The sequence below is a fragment of the Cucurbita pepo genome, chromosome 14, assembly GCF_057944985.1.
Source record: "Cucurbita pepo subsp. pepo isolate OVF chromosome 14, ASM5794498v1, whole genome shotgun sequence".
NCBI lineage: Eukaryota > Viridiplantae > Streptophyta > Magnoliopsida > Cucurbitales > Cucurbitaceae > Cucurbita > Cucurbita pepo.
Genome location: NC_141811.1, coordinates 5,535,011 through 5,553,559, shown reverse-complemented (window position 1 = coordinate 5,553,559; position 18,549 = coordinate 5,535,011). Strand labels below are relative to the sequence as shown.

Sequence of the window (18,549 nt, the reverse complement as noted above, 5' to 3'; positions counted from 1 at the left end):
CTATTAGAGTTATTGGCCAATGGAATTTGTCTTCTTCATCCAAATTATTGGTGCCATTTTGTGGTGTTAAATATAAGCCCACTTGATTATTGGTTGTCCCACCACCTTTCAATTCGATAATCAAACACAAAATTAATCACGTTTTTGAAAGGGAATTACTTTTAGTTATATCTCCGTCATCTTCTCGGGTCAATTTCCTTTATATTGACTGTCAATAGACCTCCATTATCATCACCTTTAAGCTTATAGTAATGTATTTAAGCTTATAGTAATGTGTTACAATAGTTTGATTAAGAAACTGAAAACGATAGGAGTTGTTGAATATCTTAGAAGAGTAATCCGAGTAATTCGAGTTTTAATCTTAACATGATTATAGTTAACGACCTAAGAGAGAAAATTTAGATTATCACCTATGGTTCACTCATCGTTGTTTGATTGGTGACATGACTTATTTGATTCGTGACGAGGGTGTCCTGAAGTTGTGTGACTACGAAACGATGTGATTGTCCCTTATTCTTAAGTAGCGGCCTTCGTGTAGGAGTGAAAAGTTGGGTCGTTACCTTCAAGAACGCTAGTTTATTTTTAGAATATGTATAGTTCCATTACAGACATGGCTTGCCCAGTAATAAACAACTTCCCCAAGCCGAATATAAAAAGAGGACATACAAACCAAACAGAAACTAATTGCATATTTTCACAAGCTTATAGAAAAGATAACCAATTTCCTATTAAACTCAGGACACTTTCAGCTTCACTTGTATTCCAAAATCATGTTGTTCTCAGGTGCCAACCCAACACAAGCTCTCATTATATTCTCAAGCATGGCGCGCTGCTTCGACAGAGCGTTCACCACGGGCGTGCCTGGTGGTACCTGTTTTCACCATTTACAACCATTCAGAGATATACTCAAATCATCAAATGAAAGTTCAAGGTTTCAGATGGGGTTGTGTAAAAACTTACAAGAGGAGCTTTTGTAAGGTAACTGAGTATGGTGGCCACAGGATGGAAAGAGTGAAACTTTCCCTACAAATCAAACCATTTCATCACTTGTTTAGATTCATTTCAAAATGGAAAACAGAAAATGAACCCAGGTGAACTTGATCAAACTTACCTCTCCTTCGGCCTTGATTTGAATGCGAGTGCTGAGTTCAGCAAGAAGAACCAAATCGAGTATGATCGGAGCGGCCAACAGAGAGTCCTCGCAGGTGTTGTGCAACACTATGGTGCTTTTTCCACCCATGAATATCTCTGAAGTGTACTCATCCATCGCCCTCTTACTGTCCCCCACGTATGGAACGTACTGAAATTTTCCATTTCAAAACCAGGGAGGAGGATTTAACAAACTTACACTCAATATATATGACAGTTCATATCCAAGATATTTGAATTCCATCTTCGAATAAGTATAATAGCTTCGATTTCGGGAAACTTAAATGATTATACCTTAATGACCACCACATGGTCAGGATGCTCGCCAGGCTCATAAAGAATGCCATTGCTCGAGACCATATCATCGACAACGTTACTCTTTGATATCTCCTTGGATCGGAAGGTTTGAGGGGCCGACAGGTTCATTCCATCGTTGTTTCCTAGATGGTTGTAGCTCACTATTGATGTTGGCTGACACCAAAGTCCACAACATATATTTTAGAATACCCAAAATTTTATAACCCTTTGGTAAAGAATAATGAGGTACCTTAATACCAGCACCAACAAGAAAGTCTACAAGCACAGATTTCATCTTGGTCTGACCACTCTTAAAATCATCCCCTCCAATCAAACTATTTCTATGAATGGCTAAGTCAATCAACCCTGTAAACAAAATCCCACAAAGTTGAGCGAATTCGAAGTAAAAAATTAGCAAGTTTTACGAGGCGAAGAAAGGATGATACCTGGGACAAAAGTGTTCTGTGGGCTACCATTGATGAAAGGGACATTTTCAAGAACACAAGCAATTGCATACAGTGTGGAAGGAGAGATCTCCGACTCATTTTTGTCCACAGAAGCCAGAAGACTTTCCATTGTGTCATTGAGCCCCACAAGCACATTACTGTATCTCTCTGTGTTGGCAGTCCACAGCACTACAACTTTGTCCACCTTACTCTTTTCCTTAAATTCCCTAATAAATTACAAAATTTTCAAAAGAGTAAAACTAGATTCCTCACAAGCATATATATTGTCCTGATTGAAGATATTTTGAAAGCATAAAACCAGAAAGTACAGCAGCTGCCCCCATATGATCCCACATAGCTCACTCACTTTTAGGAAAACATATAATATGCAGTCAAAGATTATGAAAACTTGAAAACTTTAATGTTTGAATGACATAAACTGTAAAATATATACCGGATATCTTTAATGACTTGCTGGAGTTGTTCTTTCTTGGTGCCTTTGATAACGTTATTGGCTCGAGAGCCCTGATTTGCAGCAACAAAATCGGGATTGAATATTCCAGGAAGTGGGACCATGGATTCCATGTAGGGTCTCAGCTGCTTTTGCAGATCAATATCAAGGACCCTAGCTCTGGCCATGGCATCGGCCAAGTTCATGTCACTTATGTCCCACCCTCCAAACACAATATCATCAGGATTGACCTGGGAGAGATTTGAATCATTTTGCTAAGCTAAGCTCAAAATCATAATGTAATCACTATATCACAAACCCATCAATCTCCAATTAATTGAAAACAGATATATGATTATTACCATGGGTAGGAGGCTCTTAAATGGAGCATAGATCTCCTCGCCATCAATAGAGCCAACCCGAATGGAGGATGCTTGGGTTAATGACCCAAAATAATTGGCTTGCTGAACTTTATCCTTGGTTGCCCAAGAGATCCCTCTGAAAAAGAGTATCCATCATCCAATTTCAGAAACAATACAACAACGTTATTATATTCACTACACAACAAGAAGACATTCATTTTGGGCAGAAGTTCAATTAAGAAATAACAAAATCCCAAAAAGTCAAATCCAAAATGGAGAAAGAAAAACTTACTCCCGATTGGCTATGATGCCTCCAGTGAGAGTACATCCATTGTTTCCTCCCCATCCAACGAGCATCATCCTATGAAATTCAAAAGTTAGGGTAAAAAAAGAAAGAAAAAAACGGATTGAGAAGAAAAAACAAACCCTAATTTGGGGACACGAATGTCAGTTTTGAATTCATATTGAACGGATTTGGGCTTAACAATCCATTGATAGGTTCCATTTCTGTTCTCATGAAGGAGCTCGGTAGTTTCGTAATTGTAGACGGAATGAATCTCATGATCCGTGTACTTAACGTTGGGGGATTCGACCTTGAAGCTATCGATGAACATTTTTCCCAAACAGAGACGAAAAAAACAAAATCCAAGGAAGAAGGAAGAAGGAAGAAGAAGGAACAAAAATAGAAAAACAAAATGGAGGAAGAGAAAAGAAAGATGTTCCCGCTTTCTTCTCTTTCTGAATCTCTCGATCTCTCAACTGGTGCTGTGCTCACCGCTTGGAGCGGGAGCTCCGGATTTATAGACGAAATTGGAAGGGGAAATCGACACGCGTCGCAAGACAAGTACGCGTTGAAGAGCCACCACTGTGGATGTCGAGGATCTTCGTCTTCTCCTCTCCTTCCATCCTCCATGAAAACGGAACGGAACAGAAAAATGGCAGAAGATAACACTGAAAAGCTTCCTCTGTTCTGAGATATGGTTATCCCTTTCACAACCATTTGTATAATTATCGAATAAATTTTATATTTTTTTAATTAATAATGTATTAAATAATGCTAATTGTTATTTAGTTTTGAACTGTTTTTTGTATTAATGCTTTTAATTTATTTAAATCCGACATTAAATTAAAAAACTTATGTGGCTGGTGATGTGCCATTTTGCGTGATCGATGGTCACAATTTTGCTGATGTGGCACTCACATGATAAAAATTTGATGACATGGTAAGTGACGAGGACTTCACCAACTTCTTTTTGCTTATGTGGAAGATGATGTGGCACAGTTTAACAACCGAACCCAAAAAAAATTCCAAAGCCAAACCTAATGTATTTTAATCATCCTCATCAACGTCACCACCCTAGTCACTAAATAACCGGCTTATATTTTCTTATAAATGACTTCATTTTGTTGATAGTTAGTTGATGTAGTCGAAGAAGATGTCGGTGTAGTCTCTCGTACATTTCATATACAAAAATAAAGTGGTGGCTAATAGTTAGAAGCTCCCTCTCTTCAACCCGAATCAAAACATCTTTAAAAGAGAGGAATATTACCGCAATTCAAAAGTGATAACAGAGATGCTTAGAATCTTACGTTATTATAAAATAAACGAGACCTAAGTTCTTATAAACTACATTTTACGGGAGAAAATTACTCAATTTTACTACTACATTGTAGTTGTTGATTTCAAGAATGAGCGATCGCCCTTCTCTAACTTTTACTTTACAACCTAAGAGAAGACAGCTAATGTGTTCGACTTATTGCACAGAGTTCAATGATCGGTCTGCTATTTATTAAAATAACTAAAGATTACTTTAAAAAAAAAATGATATTAAAAGATTATGCAATTATTTATTATGTATTGTAATCTTTATGATATTCGAATTATACACCGAACTTTCCTATTTGTCAAAATAAGAAAAAGAGGTTGGTTAAGCGCGTGGTGACTATATCATAATAGATCCGAACAGCTTAGTAATTTCCATATATGCCCCCAAATAATGTACTTATTATCTGGCTCATGCCACTCCCTTTCAACATCAATTGGTCACAGTCCCTTATACTGATACCGCTTCAATAATATATACAATAAAATATGAATTTAAATAAATAGAATTATTCTCGAGACTTTTTCAAAAACTACTTAGAAAAAGATTAAATAGGTCTAAAAAGATTATTATTATTATTTTTAAGAACTTTGACTGCAAATAAAATTAGCTAACGTGGCATCCAACAGAGAAAATTGATGACGTGACATGTGATGTGTTTAGGACCTCATAAAATGGGGTGGGGAATATGTGGATTATAATAAAAGAAAGAAAAAAAAAAGGTAATGAAATGAACCCGACAAAGGGGGGAAATTGACAAACGTGTTTATTAAGGTGGGGGTGGGGGCCATTTCCTTTTGCCATGTAAGATTATTTTATTATTGCTGTCAGTTCAATGATTTTACTCGTATTAGGTTGAAATAAGTTAACCGTTCCAGGCCACCGCTAATAGATATTGTCCACTTAAGTCCATTATGTATTGTCGTCAATCTTATAGTTTTAAAATGTGTATGCTAGAGAGTGGTTTTTACATCTTTATGATGAATGTTTCGTTTCTCTCTCCGATCTCAAAACGTAACGGGGCCAAAACAGACAATATCTATTAGTGGTGACATCGGGTTGTTACAAATGGTATCAAAAGTAGACACCGAGTGTTGTGCTAATGAGGACATTGGACTTCAAAGGGGGAGGTGGATTGTGAGATCTTACATTGGTTGGAAGGAAAACGAAACATTGTTTATAAGAGAGAAAACTTTCCCCTAGCAGACGTGTTTAAAACGGTGAGGTTGACGGCGATACGTAACGGACCAAAGCGGACAATATCTGCTAGCGGTGGGCTTGTGTTGTTACACTTAAATGTATTTTTTACCGTGAATTTATAAACTACTCCAAATTTGGATTCTAATAAATAAATAAAGTAAATGTTGGATGTGACATTATTAAATTAAAAAAAATGGAGGGGACATTGATGCTATATGATAATACGTGGATTATAATAAAGAAATAAAGTAAATGAAATGTACCTAACAAAGAACACGTGATTATTAAGGTGGGGTTGGGGGCCATTATTTTAGTATTATTATTCGCCCATTATTTATAGAGATTAAATTGTTTTTTTTTTTAAGAATATAAATGTCACGTCTCGAATTTTGAGGTTTCAAAGAAAAAGAGAAGATCAAAGTAAATAAAATAAGACATAAACAGTCAGCAATCTACTTGTAGGCTCTCGTAACATCTATGATTTAGAAGGTGACTACGAGTTTTACTTTAGCTTCTAGATTTATTGCTTTTGTTGTGAACAATCTTGGGTAGCTAGCGTAGGTTATGCAGTGGTAATCAGTATTCGGTGTTGAGGTGCTACCTCAATGAACACTCACTAACAAGTGGGAATAGCATGGTGGTTGCTAGCCTGCTCGTCATCTATGGGAGGTAGTTGACGAACCCATCTCATAAACCATGTAGTTGACTAAGATCAGGGGCGCTATCTCCTATATATATCAGCTTTGCTAACTACCTACATGATCAACGTCCTCTCACAAGGCAGATCCACCACACCGGAAAATCTATCCAAACTCTCTCTTAGGTCACGTGTCCGCTTCACGTCTAACTCAATAGTACTGTACCAGATCAGAAAGAGAGGTGGAAGCTCTACAAACGCTGTACTAGCTACTATCCGCTTACCAATTATTGGGGTGTTGGAGAGAGGCTCTTCTAAATGCATCTCAACCCTCAAACGGGGTGTTGGATTGTGGAGAAAAAATGGCCCACGGCCCACTTTTGAGTACAGCCCCATTTGGGCTTGGGTTTTAAGGGTGTGTGCGGCTAACAACCTTACGAACCCGAACCCGAGTATTTTTATTAATTTAGCTTATGAGTTTTCAATAATCTTATTTTTTGGTTCAATCCCCAAAGTTTTATTTTTGGTTCAGATAACTTAATTCTTAGTGATGTTCATATGATCCGATAATTCAACTATATGGATATGATGTTTTTCGGTTTGGAGTAAGCTGAATGTTAAAAAAATGAAAATTTTGTTCACTTTGCAGGTTGACATTTTTTTTTTGTCTGACATGAAAATGAAGTTACGAACATATTCCTACTTTATTTTAAAAATTTTAATGTTACTTTTGACAGATAAATATTTGATACTTTGAATTATGAATTTTATTCCCGTGGTTTAGGTCAAAAATCGATATATATATATATAATAGAATTTATTTTTAACATTATCAAATATTTGCAATGTTATGAATGGTTAATGACATAGGTTAAACTCAAAAATAATTATATTTTAATTAAAAGTTAAATGTATTTGTCAAGTGTTGGTTAATGACGAAATCAAATTGCCATTTAAAAATATTTTAAATTAAAAAGTAGCCTCCACTTTATTAAATTTGCGTAATAAATAAAATGTTAATTTAAGATCTTATATTTTAATTCTAGAATAAATATTAAAAAAAATAAAAATAAAAAGGGCCTAACTATAGTTGAATTCCATTTAATTTACACGCGTATTCAATATTCTTTTAAATAAAAAAGAGAGGGCGAGAATGAAAAGAGGAAGGAGTGGAATAAGAAGTGTCTCGATACAACGTACAAGGGTTTGTAACTGTGGTGTAGTGGGTTTAGTGGATGAAATATGATAATTTAATAAGCATCGGTGGTTTATAGACTCATGATTTTGCTCCCCCGATCCATCACTTTGAGTTTAAAGTCTGAAATGGGGTCAACTTAAGTATAAGTCAACTATGCGTCATCGACCAACAAATCAAATATTCTAATTTTTAGATCATAAAAAAAGAATTAAAAAAATGAAAGGCGCCAAAATCAGCTTTTATTTATTTATTTTTATCTTTTAATTCTCCTTGAAACAAGTCTACATTCATTCACTTTCGTTTGGCTCCTTTTTAGCCATCCCCTTTTCTTTCCTCATTAAAGTAATGCCTTTTGTGTGGGCAATCCACGTCATCCGTAGTAATAATAATAACGTCCCGTACTCGTTGGCACATAACTTGGTGTCTGATTCTAATATCATTTTGTAACAACTCAAGCTTACCGCTATCAAATATTATCCATTTTAACCTTTTAAATATCGTTGTCCCACTCTCCAACCGATATAGGATCTCACACCTTAACTTAAAATGTTTCAAGGGCTAAAACGTTTTTTCCGTAAATAATCGTGGTTAGTACGGTAAGTTAATGACGAATGTGACTAAATCAACCTCGAGCTTTACTCATAATTAGCTAGGCATTAATTTAATAGAGCAATTAGCTATAGGCACGACACCGTGGAGGCACTTGATATGTTGGGTAAAAGCATTTGCATTTGACAACCTTGTTTGATTCTTCTTCTTCCCTTTACCTTTACCGAAAAGTGAGTATTAATTTTCATCGACAATTCTAACCATTCAAAACATTTTAGAAATGTACTTTTATTCTTTTTTATATTATAAAATATTGATTACATCATCAACGATTCAATATTATCCGTCTGTCAAATAATACAAGTCGATCAACATGAGTATAATTCATTGGTTAATATCAAGAGATTATACGTAGTTTTATCTCAAAACCAATTGATAATAAAACGAGTTTAAAAATTCTTGAATAAAATAAAAATATTTTAGAGTAGATAATTCGATTTCACGTTGAACTAATAATATGATAAAGAAATTCTATAATAGATATTTAATTTGAATAAATATCCAATTATATATAAATTATCAATTAAAAAAATTCTTCATATTTTAGATTGATACTAATAATATGATAAAGAAATTCACTTACTTTATATTATATATAATATAAAGTTTGGATTCCAAATTAATTCAATCCATTCAATTGAATTCCCATCATGTTGACTCACTATATTACTTAATTTTTTATTTTAATATTTTTTATTCTCTCTAATTTCACTTTTTTTTTTTTTTTTTTTTTTTTTTTTTTTTTAACTTTAATCAATGAAAATAAGTACACTAATTTGTTCCATTATACATATTTTAATACCAAAATATTGGGATCTACAAATAAAAAACTTTCCTAAATATTGCATCATCATCAAGAATATTAGTTTTTAAAACTTTTTATACATTAAAAAAAATTGTGTTTTAACTTTAAATTTTGATTTTTTATATATATAATTATACAAAACAGGGGACTAGAAGCCCCACATATTGAAATTAAATTATTAATTATTAAAGTTTACCGACTAAATTATTTAAATTTAGATATGACATTTGAATAAATGAGAAGTATATAAATGAATGAAAATTATAAAAAAGAGAGATTTTGAAGATATAATGATTAAGAAATGTTTTAAAAGAATTGGAAGTCATCATCTATAGTACCTCTTATTAGATCAGGACCGTATCATAAACAGAAAAAAAATGAATTATTTGAAGCAATTTTATATTTGGTAACCTTGACCCACCGAGAATGAGTTGATTTGGAGTGGGTTTATATGGTGGGAGCTGTGTCTCGCTTTCCCCTCTGCGGCGTCGATTCATGCAATTAACCTTCAGAGTCTCACCAACCTTCCTTCTGACTCGCCGGAATCTGACCGAGCTGTGTCACTGACACACAGCTCTCCCGACGTTCCCCCAAACACTTCAAACATGTCCGTCGCCAACGCCGACATATCTCCAACTATGTTGGAGTCCTCGACGGTCAGGGATATTCCCGCCCTTGACATCGACAAGTGCAGCCCAGCGGACAGGGCGCAGTGGGTGACAAACCCACCAGAACCGCCGGGAGTTTGGCGAGACCTCCTCAACTCTCTCCGCGACACCATGTTTCCTAATCCGACCAAGCTTTTCTCCCCCAAAAGAAACACCGGAATTGCTCTGCTCGGTTCCCTTTTGCAGGCCGTCTTCCCCATCCTCTCATGGGGCCGGAGCTACAATCTCGCCATGCTCAAACACGACATCTTTTCCGGCCTGACCCTTGCCAGCCTCTGCATTCCCCAGGTAAATTGTCCTTCTCTGTTTTCACTCTGTTTTCACTCTGTTTTTGCTCTGTTTTCTTTCATTTAATCAGTGATGATACAGAGCATTGGATATGCAAATCTGGCGAAGCTTGATCCACAATATGGCCTCTGTAAGTTCAAAGATCAAAGATTTCCATTTAAAACAACCTTAATTTCGTGTTTTGAGCCATTTTTTTTTGGTGGGTAGCAGATACAAGCATTGTGCCGCCACTGGTTTATGCAGTATTAGGAAGTTCAAGGGAAATAGCCATCGGCCCAGTGGCCATAGTATCTCTGCTTCTACCGTCGCTGATCGGGAAAATTCAAGATCCCGCCGCCGACCCACTTGCCTACAGAAACCTCATCTTCACCACCACTTTCTTCGCCGGAATCTTCCAAGCCGCCTTTGGGTTCTTACGGTCTGACTCTTTCTTCTTCAAATTAACATAATTAAACCCATAATCCTGAACTTTTTTTAACCATTTCAGGCTGGGATTTTTGGTGGATTTTCTATCACATGCCGCCATTGTTGGGTTCATGGGGGGAGCTGCCATTGTTATTGGGCTTCAACAGCTCAAAGGATTGCTTGGCCTCACTCACTTCACCAACAAAACTGATATCATCTCTGTTATGGAAGCTGTGTTTGGATCATTCCGCCATGAAAATACTGTAATCAATTCATTAAACTCAAACAAAATTTAATTCTCTCCTGAGATTCATTTGATCTTAAATTTCATTTGCAGCGGTGGAACCCATTGAACTTCATCATTGGCTGCTCCTTCCTGTCGTTCATCCTCATCACCAGATTATTGGTAAGCTTATAGCTTAAATCATTTTCTTTTCTTATCACACCGTACTCACCATAATAGATACTAGATTGAAATGGCTAAATTCTAACCTCTTATTTTCTTTATAAATTTTAAGGTTAATTGACTTAATATTTGATTCAAATTTGAATAGAGAACCTGTGTGGTCCGTGTTTCTATTGTATCTTTTGTGATATGGTCACGTTATTTACTTCTTGTTTATAAGAGTAAATATTATACAATTACAAAATTGCCCTTAGGACGAGAGAATTGAGAAATATGTCTAATTTAATGTCTTTCGCTCTTGTACGAGAGAGGAAGGGATATTCTAATCTGTGCTCTTGGAATTGATGGATGTTATCTCCATGTTGACCGTGTTTGATTGGGCATATGATTGATGTTATAAATTTCATGCATTAAGGCTTGACTATCCTAACCGAAAAAGTTATGACACTCTACTTACCATAATAGCTAAAAGATTTAAATGAACTTAAATTATAACGCCCTATTCTCTTTACCAATTTTAAGTTTAGTTGACTTAATGTCTAAATGCAAGGTTCGGTTGTTGACTTAATGTCTGAATGCAAGGTTCCGTGTTTAAGATTTGCAATTTGAATAGCGTTTCTACTGCATTTTTTGCGATATGGTCACGTTATTTACTTCTTGCTTTCAAGGGTGAATATTACAAAATTACAAAATTGCCCTTAGAACAAGAGAATTGATAAACCTACCTAATTTTGTCTTCCGCTCTTGTTTGATGGAGGAAGAGACATTTTGTTTTATGCTCTGCGTGATTGATGGATGTTATCTCTCCGTTGAGCTTGTTTAATTGTGCATATGATTGATGTTATGATTTTCATGCATTAAGGCATGACTATCCTATTTTTGTTATATGTTTGAAATGGAACGGTAACCGCTCAAGCCCACAGGTAGCTGATATTATTTTCTTTGGACTTTTTCTTTCGGGTTTTGCTGAAGGTGCTAGAGGGATAGGTTTCCACATCCTTATAAAAAATGTTTTTTTTTCACTGTTTGATAATGTGTGATCTCACAATCTACTCCTTTCAGAGCCAGTTTCCTCGCTGACATTCGTTAAATTCATTTACAGGGGAAAAAGTACAAGAAATTATTCGGGTTAGCAGTCATAGCCCCACTGTTGTCTGTAATCCTCTCAACCCTTATGGTGTTCCTCACAAGAGCCGACCAGCACGGCGTCAAGATCGTAAAACGAGTCCCCGCCGGGCTCAACCCCATCTCCGCTCGCCACCTCCAATTCCACAGCCCTCAAATCTCCCAAATCGTCACCGCCGCCCTCATCGTCGCCGTTATAGCTCTCACAGTTAGTTCATTTCAAACCCTAAACCCTAAACCCTAATTCATTTCAACACCATTAATATTCTTCCACGATTTCAGGAAGCTATTGCTGTCGGGAGATCCTTCGCCTCCATGAAAGGATACACCATTGATGGCAACAGAGAGATGGTTGCCTTAGGCTGCATGAACCTCGCCGGCTCTCTCACTTCTTGCTACACAGCCACCGGCTCCTTCTCCCGGACGGCCGTGAATTTCACTGCCGGTTGCCAGACGGCGGTTTCCAACATAGTAATGGCTGTGACGGTGATGATATCATTAGAGGTGTTAACTAAGCTGCTCTACTTCACTCCCAACGCCATTCTAGCCTCCATAATTCTGTCGGCACTTCCAGGCCTCATTGATTTTCATCAAGCTTACAATATCTGGAAAATCGACAAGCTCGACTTCTTCGCCTGCCTCGGAGCCTTTCTCGGAGTCCTCTTTCTATCCGTCGAGTTCGGCCTCCTCCTCTCGGTATCTACCTTCTTCCTCTTACTCACTCTCGTATCTAATAGATTTTTAATTTCTACGTATTCAGAGTTGCTAATAACGTCTCATGCAAAAATTTTTAACGTGAAAATATAATTCTTAAATGAAAAAAACATTTAAAACATTTTATAACTATGGAAAACACGGTCGGTTTTACGTGTTTCAAACAAAAACGCTGGAATTCAAAAAATTAAAAACAATTACAAAATAAAATAATTTAAATGATGAAATGCAAACCTCCTGTAATTAAATATGCGACTATTCTATGCATGTGCTACCGTCTCTATTTGCAATGCCGCCGTCATCTGTACATGAGCGTCTTGCCTTTACCTAGAAAATAGAGATAGGTCTTAAGAGCATGATTGCATATATTTGCATTACCATAACCCCTATGGTGGGGTCACTTACTGAGTATTGTTCGAAATACTCGGGGTATTTTCCAACATGATGTGGGGTCACTTACTAAGTATTGTTCGAAATACTCGGGGTATTTTCCAACATGATGTTCATTTAAGAGTTATATTTTCGCATTAAGAGATAAGCCTCCCCTCGAACAAAGTGCACCTCTGAGGCTCGACTCCTTTGGAGTCTTAGTCATTTTTTACTGTCTTCGAGGCGGCTTGACTCCTTTTCTTTTGGAGCCATTTGTTCAATATTTGAGGACTTACCAATCTATTGGCACGACTAAATTTAGGGCATGACTCTGATACCATGCTAATAAGCATGAGACGTTAGTAGCAACCTGAATAACATTTAGATTTTATTTCAAAAACTAAATTCTAACCTAAAAATTGTATGCAGATTGTGATATCATTTGCAAAGATAATACTAATCTCAATCAAACCTGGGACTGAGATTTTGGGCAAACTCCCTGGAACTGATACCTTTGGTGATATCCATCAATACCCAATGGCCCTCAACACTCCTGGAGTCCTCATCCTCCGTGTTAAATCTTCCTTACTTTGCTTCGCAAATGCCAACTTCATCAAAGACAGGTAACCCGACTGCTACAATGTAACTGACAGGCAATGCATTTCAAGTTTGAGATTGTTTTACGAGACGTTCGTAAGCTGTGTTTTTATTCGTGATTTAGGATTCTGAGGATGATCAGCAATGAAGAAGATGCATCAGGGAAGAGAGGCATTCAATTCCTAGTGATTGATCTCTCAAGTTGGTTCATTTCTTTTTCTTTTTTTCAATTTTTGTTTCATGGGTTAGTTTACTTATATAAAGCTATGTTGTTCCTATGTAGATTTAATGAACATTGATACTTCTGGAATTGGTTCTCTTGAAGAGCTACAAAATGGTTTGGGAGGCAGTGGAGTTGAGGTGGCCATTGCAAACCCAAAATGGGAAGTGATTCATAAGCTAAGGGTAGCAAATTTTGTTGGGAAGCTGAAAGGGAAGGTGTTCTTGAGTGTTGGGGAAGCTGTGGATGCATGTGTTGCAGCTAAATTGGGAGCCATGATCTAAATAACTATCACTTTCAATGGAATAAATTATGGAACAATACTCCTACTTATGGTTTGTCTCTTGTAATGTGGGGATTTTAATTGGTCTATGGTACCAAACCAACAAATTATGGGTTTGTAAAATATGTGTGATTATAATAATTGTTGGGGAAATCCCATGTCTCATCATATTTGCTTCTTACCAATATGTTTGGGATCTCATAATCTGAGTGCACATCACCCGATGCCTGCCTCTGATACCGTTAGTAACCATTTAAGCATATCACTAGAAAATATTGTATCGGCTTTCCCTTCTAAACTTCCTCTCTAGGTTTTCACTGGGAAGAGGCTTTACACTTTTATAAGAAATGTTTAGAAATGTTTCGTTCCCTTCTCCAACCGATATGGGATCTCACATGACATCTATACAAGAAAACTCACGAGAAGAAGCTGTTAGACAAACATGACTCTTCATAATGGTATGATATTGTCCACTTTGAGCATAAGCTCTCAGGGCTTTGCTTTGGGCTTCCCCAAAAAGCTTCGTATCAACGGAGATAGTATTATTTGATTATATACCCATCATGATCATTCCCTAAATTAGCCGATGTGAGACTTTCATCCCACATCTCCCCTCGAACAAAGTACGCCTCTCCTTAATCGAGGCTCAACTCCTTTTTCTTTTTGGAGTCTTAGTCATTTTTTACTATGTCTTCAAGGAGCCTTGACTCTTTTCTTTTGGAGTCCTTTGTTCATCCTTTGAGGATTCTATTGACATGACTAAGTTTTTAGGGCATGACTCCAATATCATGTTAGACGAACACGACTCTCCACAATTGTATGATATTGTCCACTTTAGCTCTTTATGGCTTTGCTTTAGGCTCCCCCAAAAGGCCTCATACTAATGGAGATAGTATTCTTTTATTATATACCGATCATGATCATTCCCTAAATTAGCCACACTTTCATCCAACACCTCCCCTCGAACAAAGTACGCCTCCCCTTAATCGAGGCTCGACTCATTTTTCTTTTTGGCGTCTTAGTCATTTTCTACTATGCTTTCGAGGAGCCTTGACTCCTTTCTTTTGGAGTCCTTTGTTCAACATTTGAGAATTCTATTGACATGGCTAAGTTTTTAGGGCATAGCTCTGATACCATGTTAGACGAACGACTCTCTACAATGGTATGATACCACTTTGAGCATAATCTCTCATGGCTTTGCTTTGGACTTCCCCAAAAGGTCTCATCCCAATGGAGATAGTATTCTTTGATTATATACCCATGATCATTCCCTAAATTAGGGGATATGAGACTTTCATCCAACACCTCCGCTCGAACAAAGTATGCCTCACGCTCTACTCCTTTTTCTTTTTGGAGTCTAAGTCATTTTTTTACTATGCTTTCAAAGAGCCTTGACTCCTTTCCTATGGAGTCCTATGTTCAACATTTGAGGATTCTATTGACATGCCTAAGTCCTATGTCCACTTTGAGCATAAGCTCTCAGGGCTTTTGGGTTTCCCCATAGAGATAGTATTATTTGATTATGTACCCATGATCATTCCCTAAATTAGCCGATGTGGAACTTTCATCCGGGTTTCCCCAAAAAGCCTCATACCAATGGTGTACCCATGATCATTCCCTAAATTAGCCGATGTGGGACTTTCATCCAACACCTTCCCTCGAACAAAGTTCCCGAGGCTAGACTCCTTTTTCTTTTTGGAGTGTCCTTCGAGGAGCCTTCTTTTGGAGTCTTTTGTTGTAACATTTGAGGATTCTATTGACATGACTAAGTTTTTAGGGCATGACTCTAATATCATATTAGACGAACAACTATCCACAATGGTATGATATTGTTCAGCCCAAAGCAAAGCCATGATATTGTCCACTTTGAGCATAAACTCTCATGGCTTTGCTTTGAGCTGAACAATATCATACCATTGTGGAGTATTATGTTCGTCTAATATGGTATATAGCCATGCTAATTAAAACGTTTCAATAAGAATACCATCCAAATTTGACCTAAAGAAAGAAGAACAATGACAAGACCTTTAAATAACTTAAAAACATGAATAATCAAACAATCTCGACCATTAAAAAAAAAAAAAAAAAAAAAACCAAATGTATACATATGTAAACATCATATATTTACATAGAAACGTAAAAATAAATAAATAATAATAATATTAAATCAATCCCCATTGAGTTGAGGCAACTTGCCATTATCATAATTAGCACTTTCATCACTTGGAGGCATTTGATTCCCATTAGAAATGCTATCAACTTGTTGCTGCGACATCATCGTGTTCATGCAAGGCCCTCCAATCTCATGCTATTATTAATCAAAGTTCATCCTAGTTAACACAACATCTTAAACACAAAGTTGGTAAATTTAAGAGGTAAAAGGGAACAACAACCTTGAGAGTTTCGAATGAAGCTTGTGGTATGAATGAGGAGAGGAGCTGCGACGTCGTGTAGTTGTGATGCCATGGCGAGTATCCATCGTCGTTCGGGTTGCCCATGTCGCACCCACCAATGTTGCATGACCCGACATTCATGTTGCCCGCTTGCGTTACTTGATCATAAACCGTACCAGGATATTGACCACTGCAAACCATATTCAAATCAATAAATAAACCCTAATCTAATCCGTCGAAGAAAATAACTAACAAAATTACCTTTGAGGAATCGAAGACGACTCAGCTGCCACACAAATTTGATTCTGGTTCTGCCCGTTTTCCGGTAGCCAATTCGCTACATCGTTTTCAAACGAAGACGCTATTCCATCTTGTGAATCCAAATATAACTATTTTCCAAATAAAATAGTTATTTTACTATCAAGAAATTAATATATATATACTTTAATTAATTACCTGAATACCATTCGGTGGATCATACGGAGATAAATGACTATTCAATACATCTTTCTGTAAACAAAAAAAAAAAAAAAAAAAAAAAAAAAAAAAAACACGACAGAAATTTGATTAAAATAATATTTTATTTTAGTTTAATCTCTATATTTTTATGAATTTATACCTTCCTCTGAGCGATCCGTGCCAAGGTGTCGAGCAGATTCTTCTCACATGACTCTATTTCTCCATTCGACGTAAACGAAAAAGGATCCGGTTCGAATAGCCTTTAATATAAAATATGGAATTTAATTATTTTAATTTTAATTACAAAATTCAATTAAAAATAATAAAAAAAAATACCTAAGCTGCTGTTCAGCAAGTTGAAGCTCATGTCTCAACGTAGCAACCTCTTGTTGAAGCTCCTAAGAAATTAAAGTAATTTTATTAAAATAATTATTATATTTTAAATTCTAAATTATAATTTTTTAAATAAAAATAAAAAATGAGAATATTGCTTTAATTATATAATTACCTCGACATTGGAATTGCTTGATGTAGGACTGTTTGAGGACAAATAAATAAATAAATAAATAAATAAATAAATAAATAAATAAATAAATAAATAAATTTAAATAATTTAATATTTTTAGAAAATAAATAAATAAATAGAGATGGGTTGATTTATACTTGGCGAGTTGAAGTGCAATGTCGTTCTCTGTCTTCAGATTATTCAGTGTTCCAAGTAAAAACTGCATGAGAATTTAAATAATTATTAAATAACAGTTTTTGTTTTAATTTTATTTTAATTTTGCAAATATATTAATTTTTCATACCTCTTTATTTTGAACAACACTGCAACCAAAAATTGGGGAAAAGGAAAATCAAATTGAATTCGTTAATTTCGGGAGAGAAATCTGGAGAGAATAAACAGTAAAATTGAATTAAAAAAAAAAAAAATTAAGGAAAAAAAACCTTCCTCTGTCATGATCAGGCAAATTTATGTAACGAGCAAGAACATCTTCGATTCTGCAGCGGCGGAGAGAGATTAAGAAAGGGAGAGAGAATGCGAGGAATTAGAAGGGAGGAGGGCGGAGAGAGGAACCTGCGGCGGCCGGAGAAGTGGCTGAGGCGGCTGGAAGGAGAGAACATGATGAGTGCGATATCGATATCGCAAAGAACAGAGAGTTCGTATGCCTTTTTGATGAGGCCATTGCGGCGTTTGGAATAGGTGACCTGGCGATTGGTGTTGTTTTCGATTCTTTTGATCTGTAGCTTCACTCGCCCCATCGGCTAACCATTGGAATGGAATCGGTGGAGTTAGGGTTAGGGTTAAATGGAGAATGAAGAACAAGAAGAAGAACAAGAAGGACGAAGAAGACGACGATGGAGGATTTCCCAACCTTGAATAGTGGAATGGTTTGTTTCTTTTTTTTGGGGAAAAAGTCTTTGCATTCGTTTTTAACCTCACAATTATTAACTCCTAATTTATTGTTTTTTTTTTTTTTAAAATTTATTTTTTTAACCTCACAATTATTAGCGTTTTAAATCTTTACAGTATAATCAAATTAATATCTGAGATTTTATTAGACATAAAATTTAAATTGGGTAAATAATGGACGTGATAATAGAGCCGCAGTAGAGAGATAGTTTACAATTGAGTTCAATCTGTCTCATTCGGTGGGAAACCCCTAGAACCTGGCAAAGTCACTATCAATGAATTCCCGAGCAATTCTCGGAGGAGGGGAAGGATAATTAAGGAGTCTTTCTCTTTTTTACCTCGCCCCAAAATAACCCTAAGGAGTTCCAGAAGGGACAGAAGTCATAGTCCAGCCAGGAGTGAACATGAACTCGGAATAAAATAAAAAATGTATAGAATTTGTGAGGATCT

General features: G+C 36.2%; 3 protein-coding genes across 4 annotated transcripts; 1 reads left to right on the top strand and 2 right to left on the bottom strand.

Moving 5' to 3' along the window:
* Window positions 1–561: 561 nt before the first annotated feature.
* On the bottom strand, window positions 562–3,683 carry LOC111810438 (inositol-3-phosphate synthase). Its single transcript, XM_023697146.2, has 10 exons — window positions 3,132–3,683; window positions 2,998–3,066; window positions 2,706–2,841; window positions 2,347–2,594; window positions 1,893–2,119; window positions 1,697–1,812; window positions 1,444–1,620; window positions 1,112–1,300; window positions 961–1,023; window positions 562–871 (listed from the first exon to the last, which is right to left on the bottom strand). Exons 1-10 carry the CDS (start codon window positions 3,317–3,319, stop codon window positions 752–754), a joined length of 1,533 nt encoding a protein of 510 aa, XP_023552914.1. The 5' UTR covers window positions 3,320–3,683; the 3' UTR covers window positions 562–751.
* Window positions 3,684–9,160: 5,477 nt separating this feature from the next.
* On the top strand, window positions 9,161–13,974 carry LOC111810381 (low affinity sulfate transporter 3). Of its 2 annotated transcripts, none has more exons than XM_023697089.2 (10): window positions 9,161–9,714; window positions 9,796–9,844; window positions 9,925–10,132; window positions 10,202–10,382; window positions 10,457–10,525; window positions 11,628–11,858; window positions 11,933–12,346; window positions 13,163–13,356; window positions 13,455–13,531; window positions 13,614–13,974. In XM_023697089.2, exons 1-10 carry the CDS (start codon window positions 9,364–9,366, stop codon window positions 13,832–13,834), a joined length of 1,995 nt encoding a protein of 664 aa, XP_023552857.2. In that variant the 5' UTR covers window positions 9,161–9,363; the 3' UTR covers window positions 13,835–13,974. The 2 variants fall into 2 exon arrangements, with proteins under 2 accessions (XP_023552857.2, XP_086973383.1); XM_087117257.1 differs by having other exon boundaries at window positions 9,922–10,132.
* Window positions 13,975–15,912: 1,938 nt separating this feature from the next.
* On the bottom strand, window positions 15,913–18,072 carry LOC111810411 (agamous-like MADS-box protein AGL104). The gene is made up of 11 exons (XM_023697117.2): window positions 17,764–18,072; window positions 17,634–17,687; window positions 17,495–17,513; window positions 17,349–17,410; window positions 17,194–17,221; window positions 17,022–17,083; window positions 16,846–16,945; window positions 16,683–16,736; window positions 16,488–16,615; window positions 16,227–16,416; window positions 15,913–16,141 (listed from the first exon to the last, which is right to left on the bottom strand). The coding sequence occupies exons 1-11, from the start codon at window positions 17,946–17,948 to the stop codon at window positions 16,001–16,003; spliced, it is 1,023 nt and encodes a 340-aa protein (XP_023552885.2). The 5' UTR covers window positions 17,949–18,072; the 3' UTR covers window positions 15,913–16,000.
* Between the last annotated feature and the right edge of the window lie 477 nt (window positions 18,073–18,549).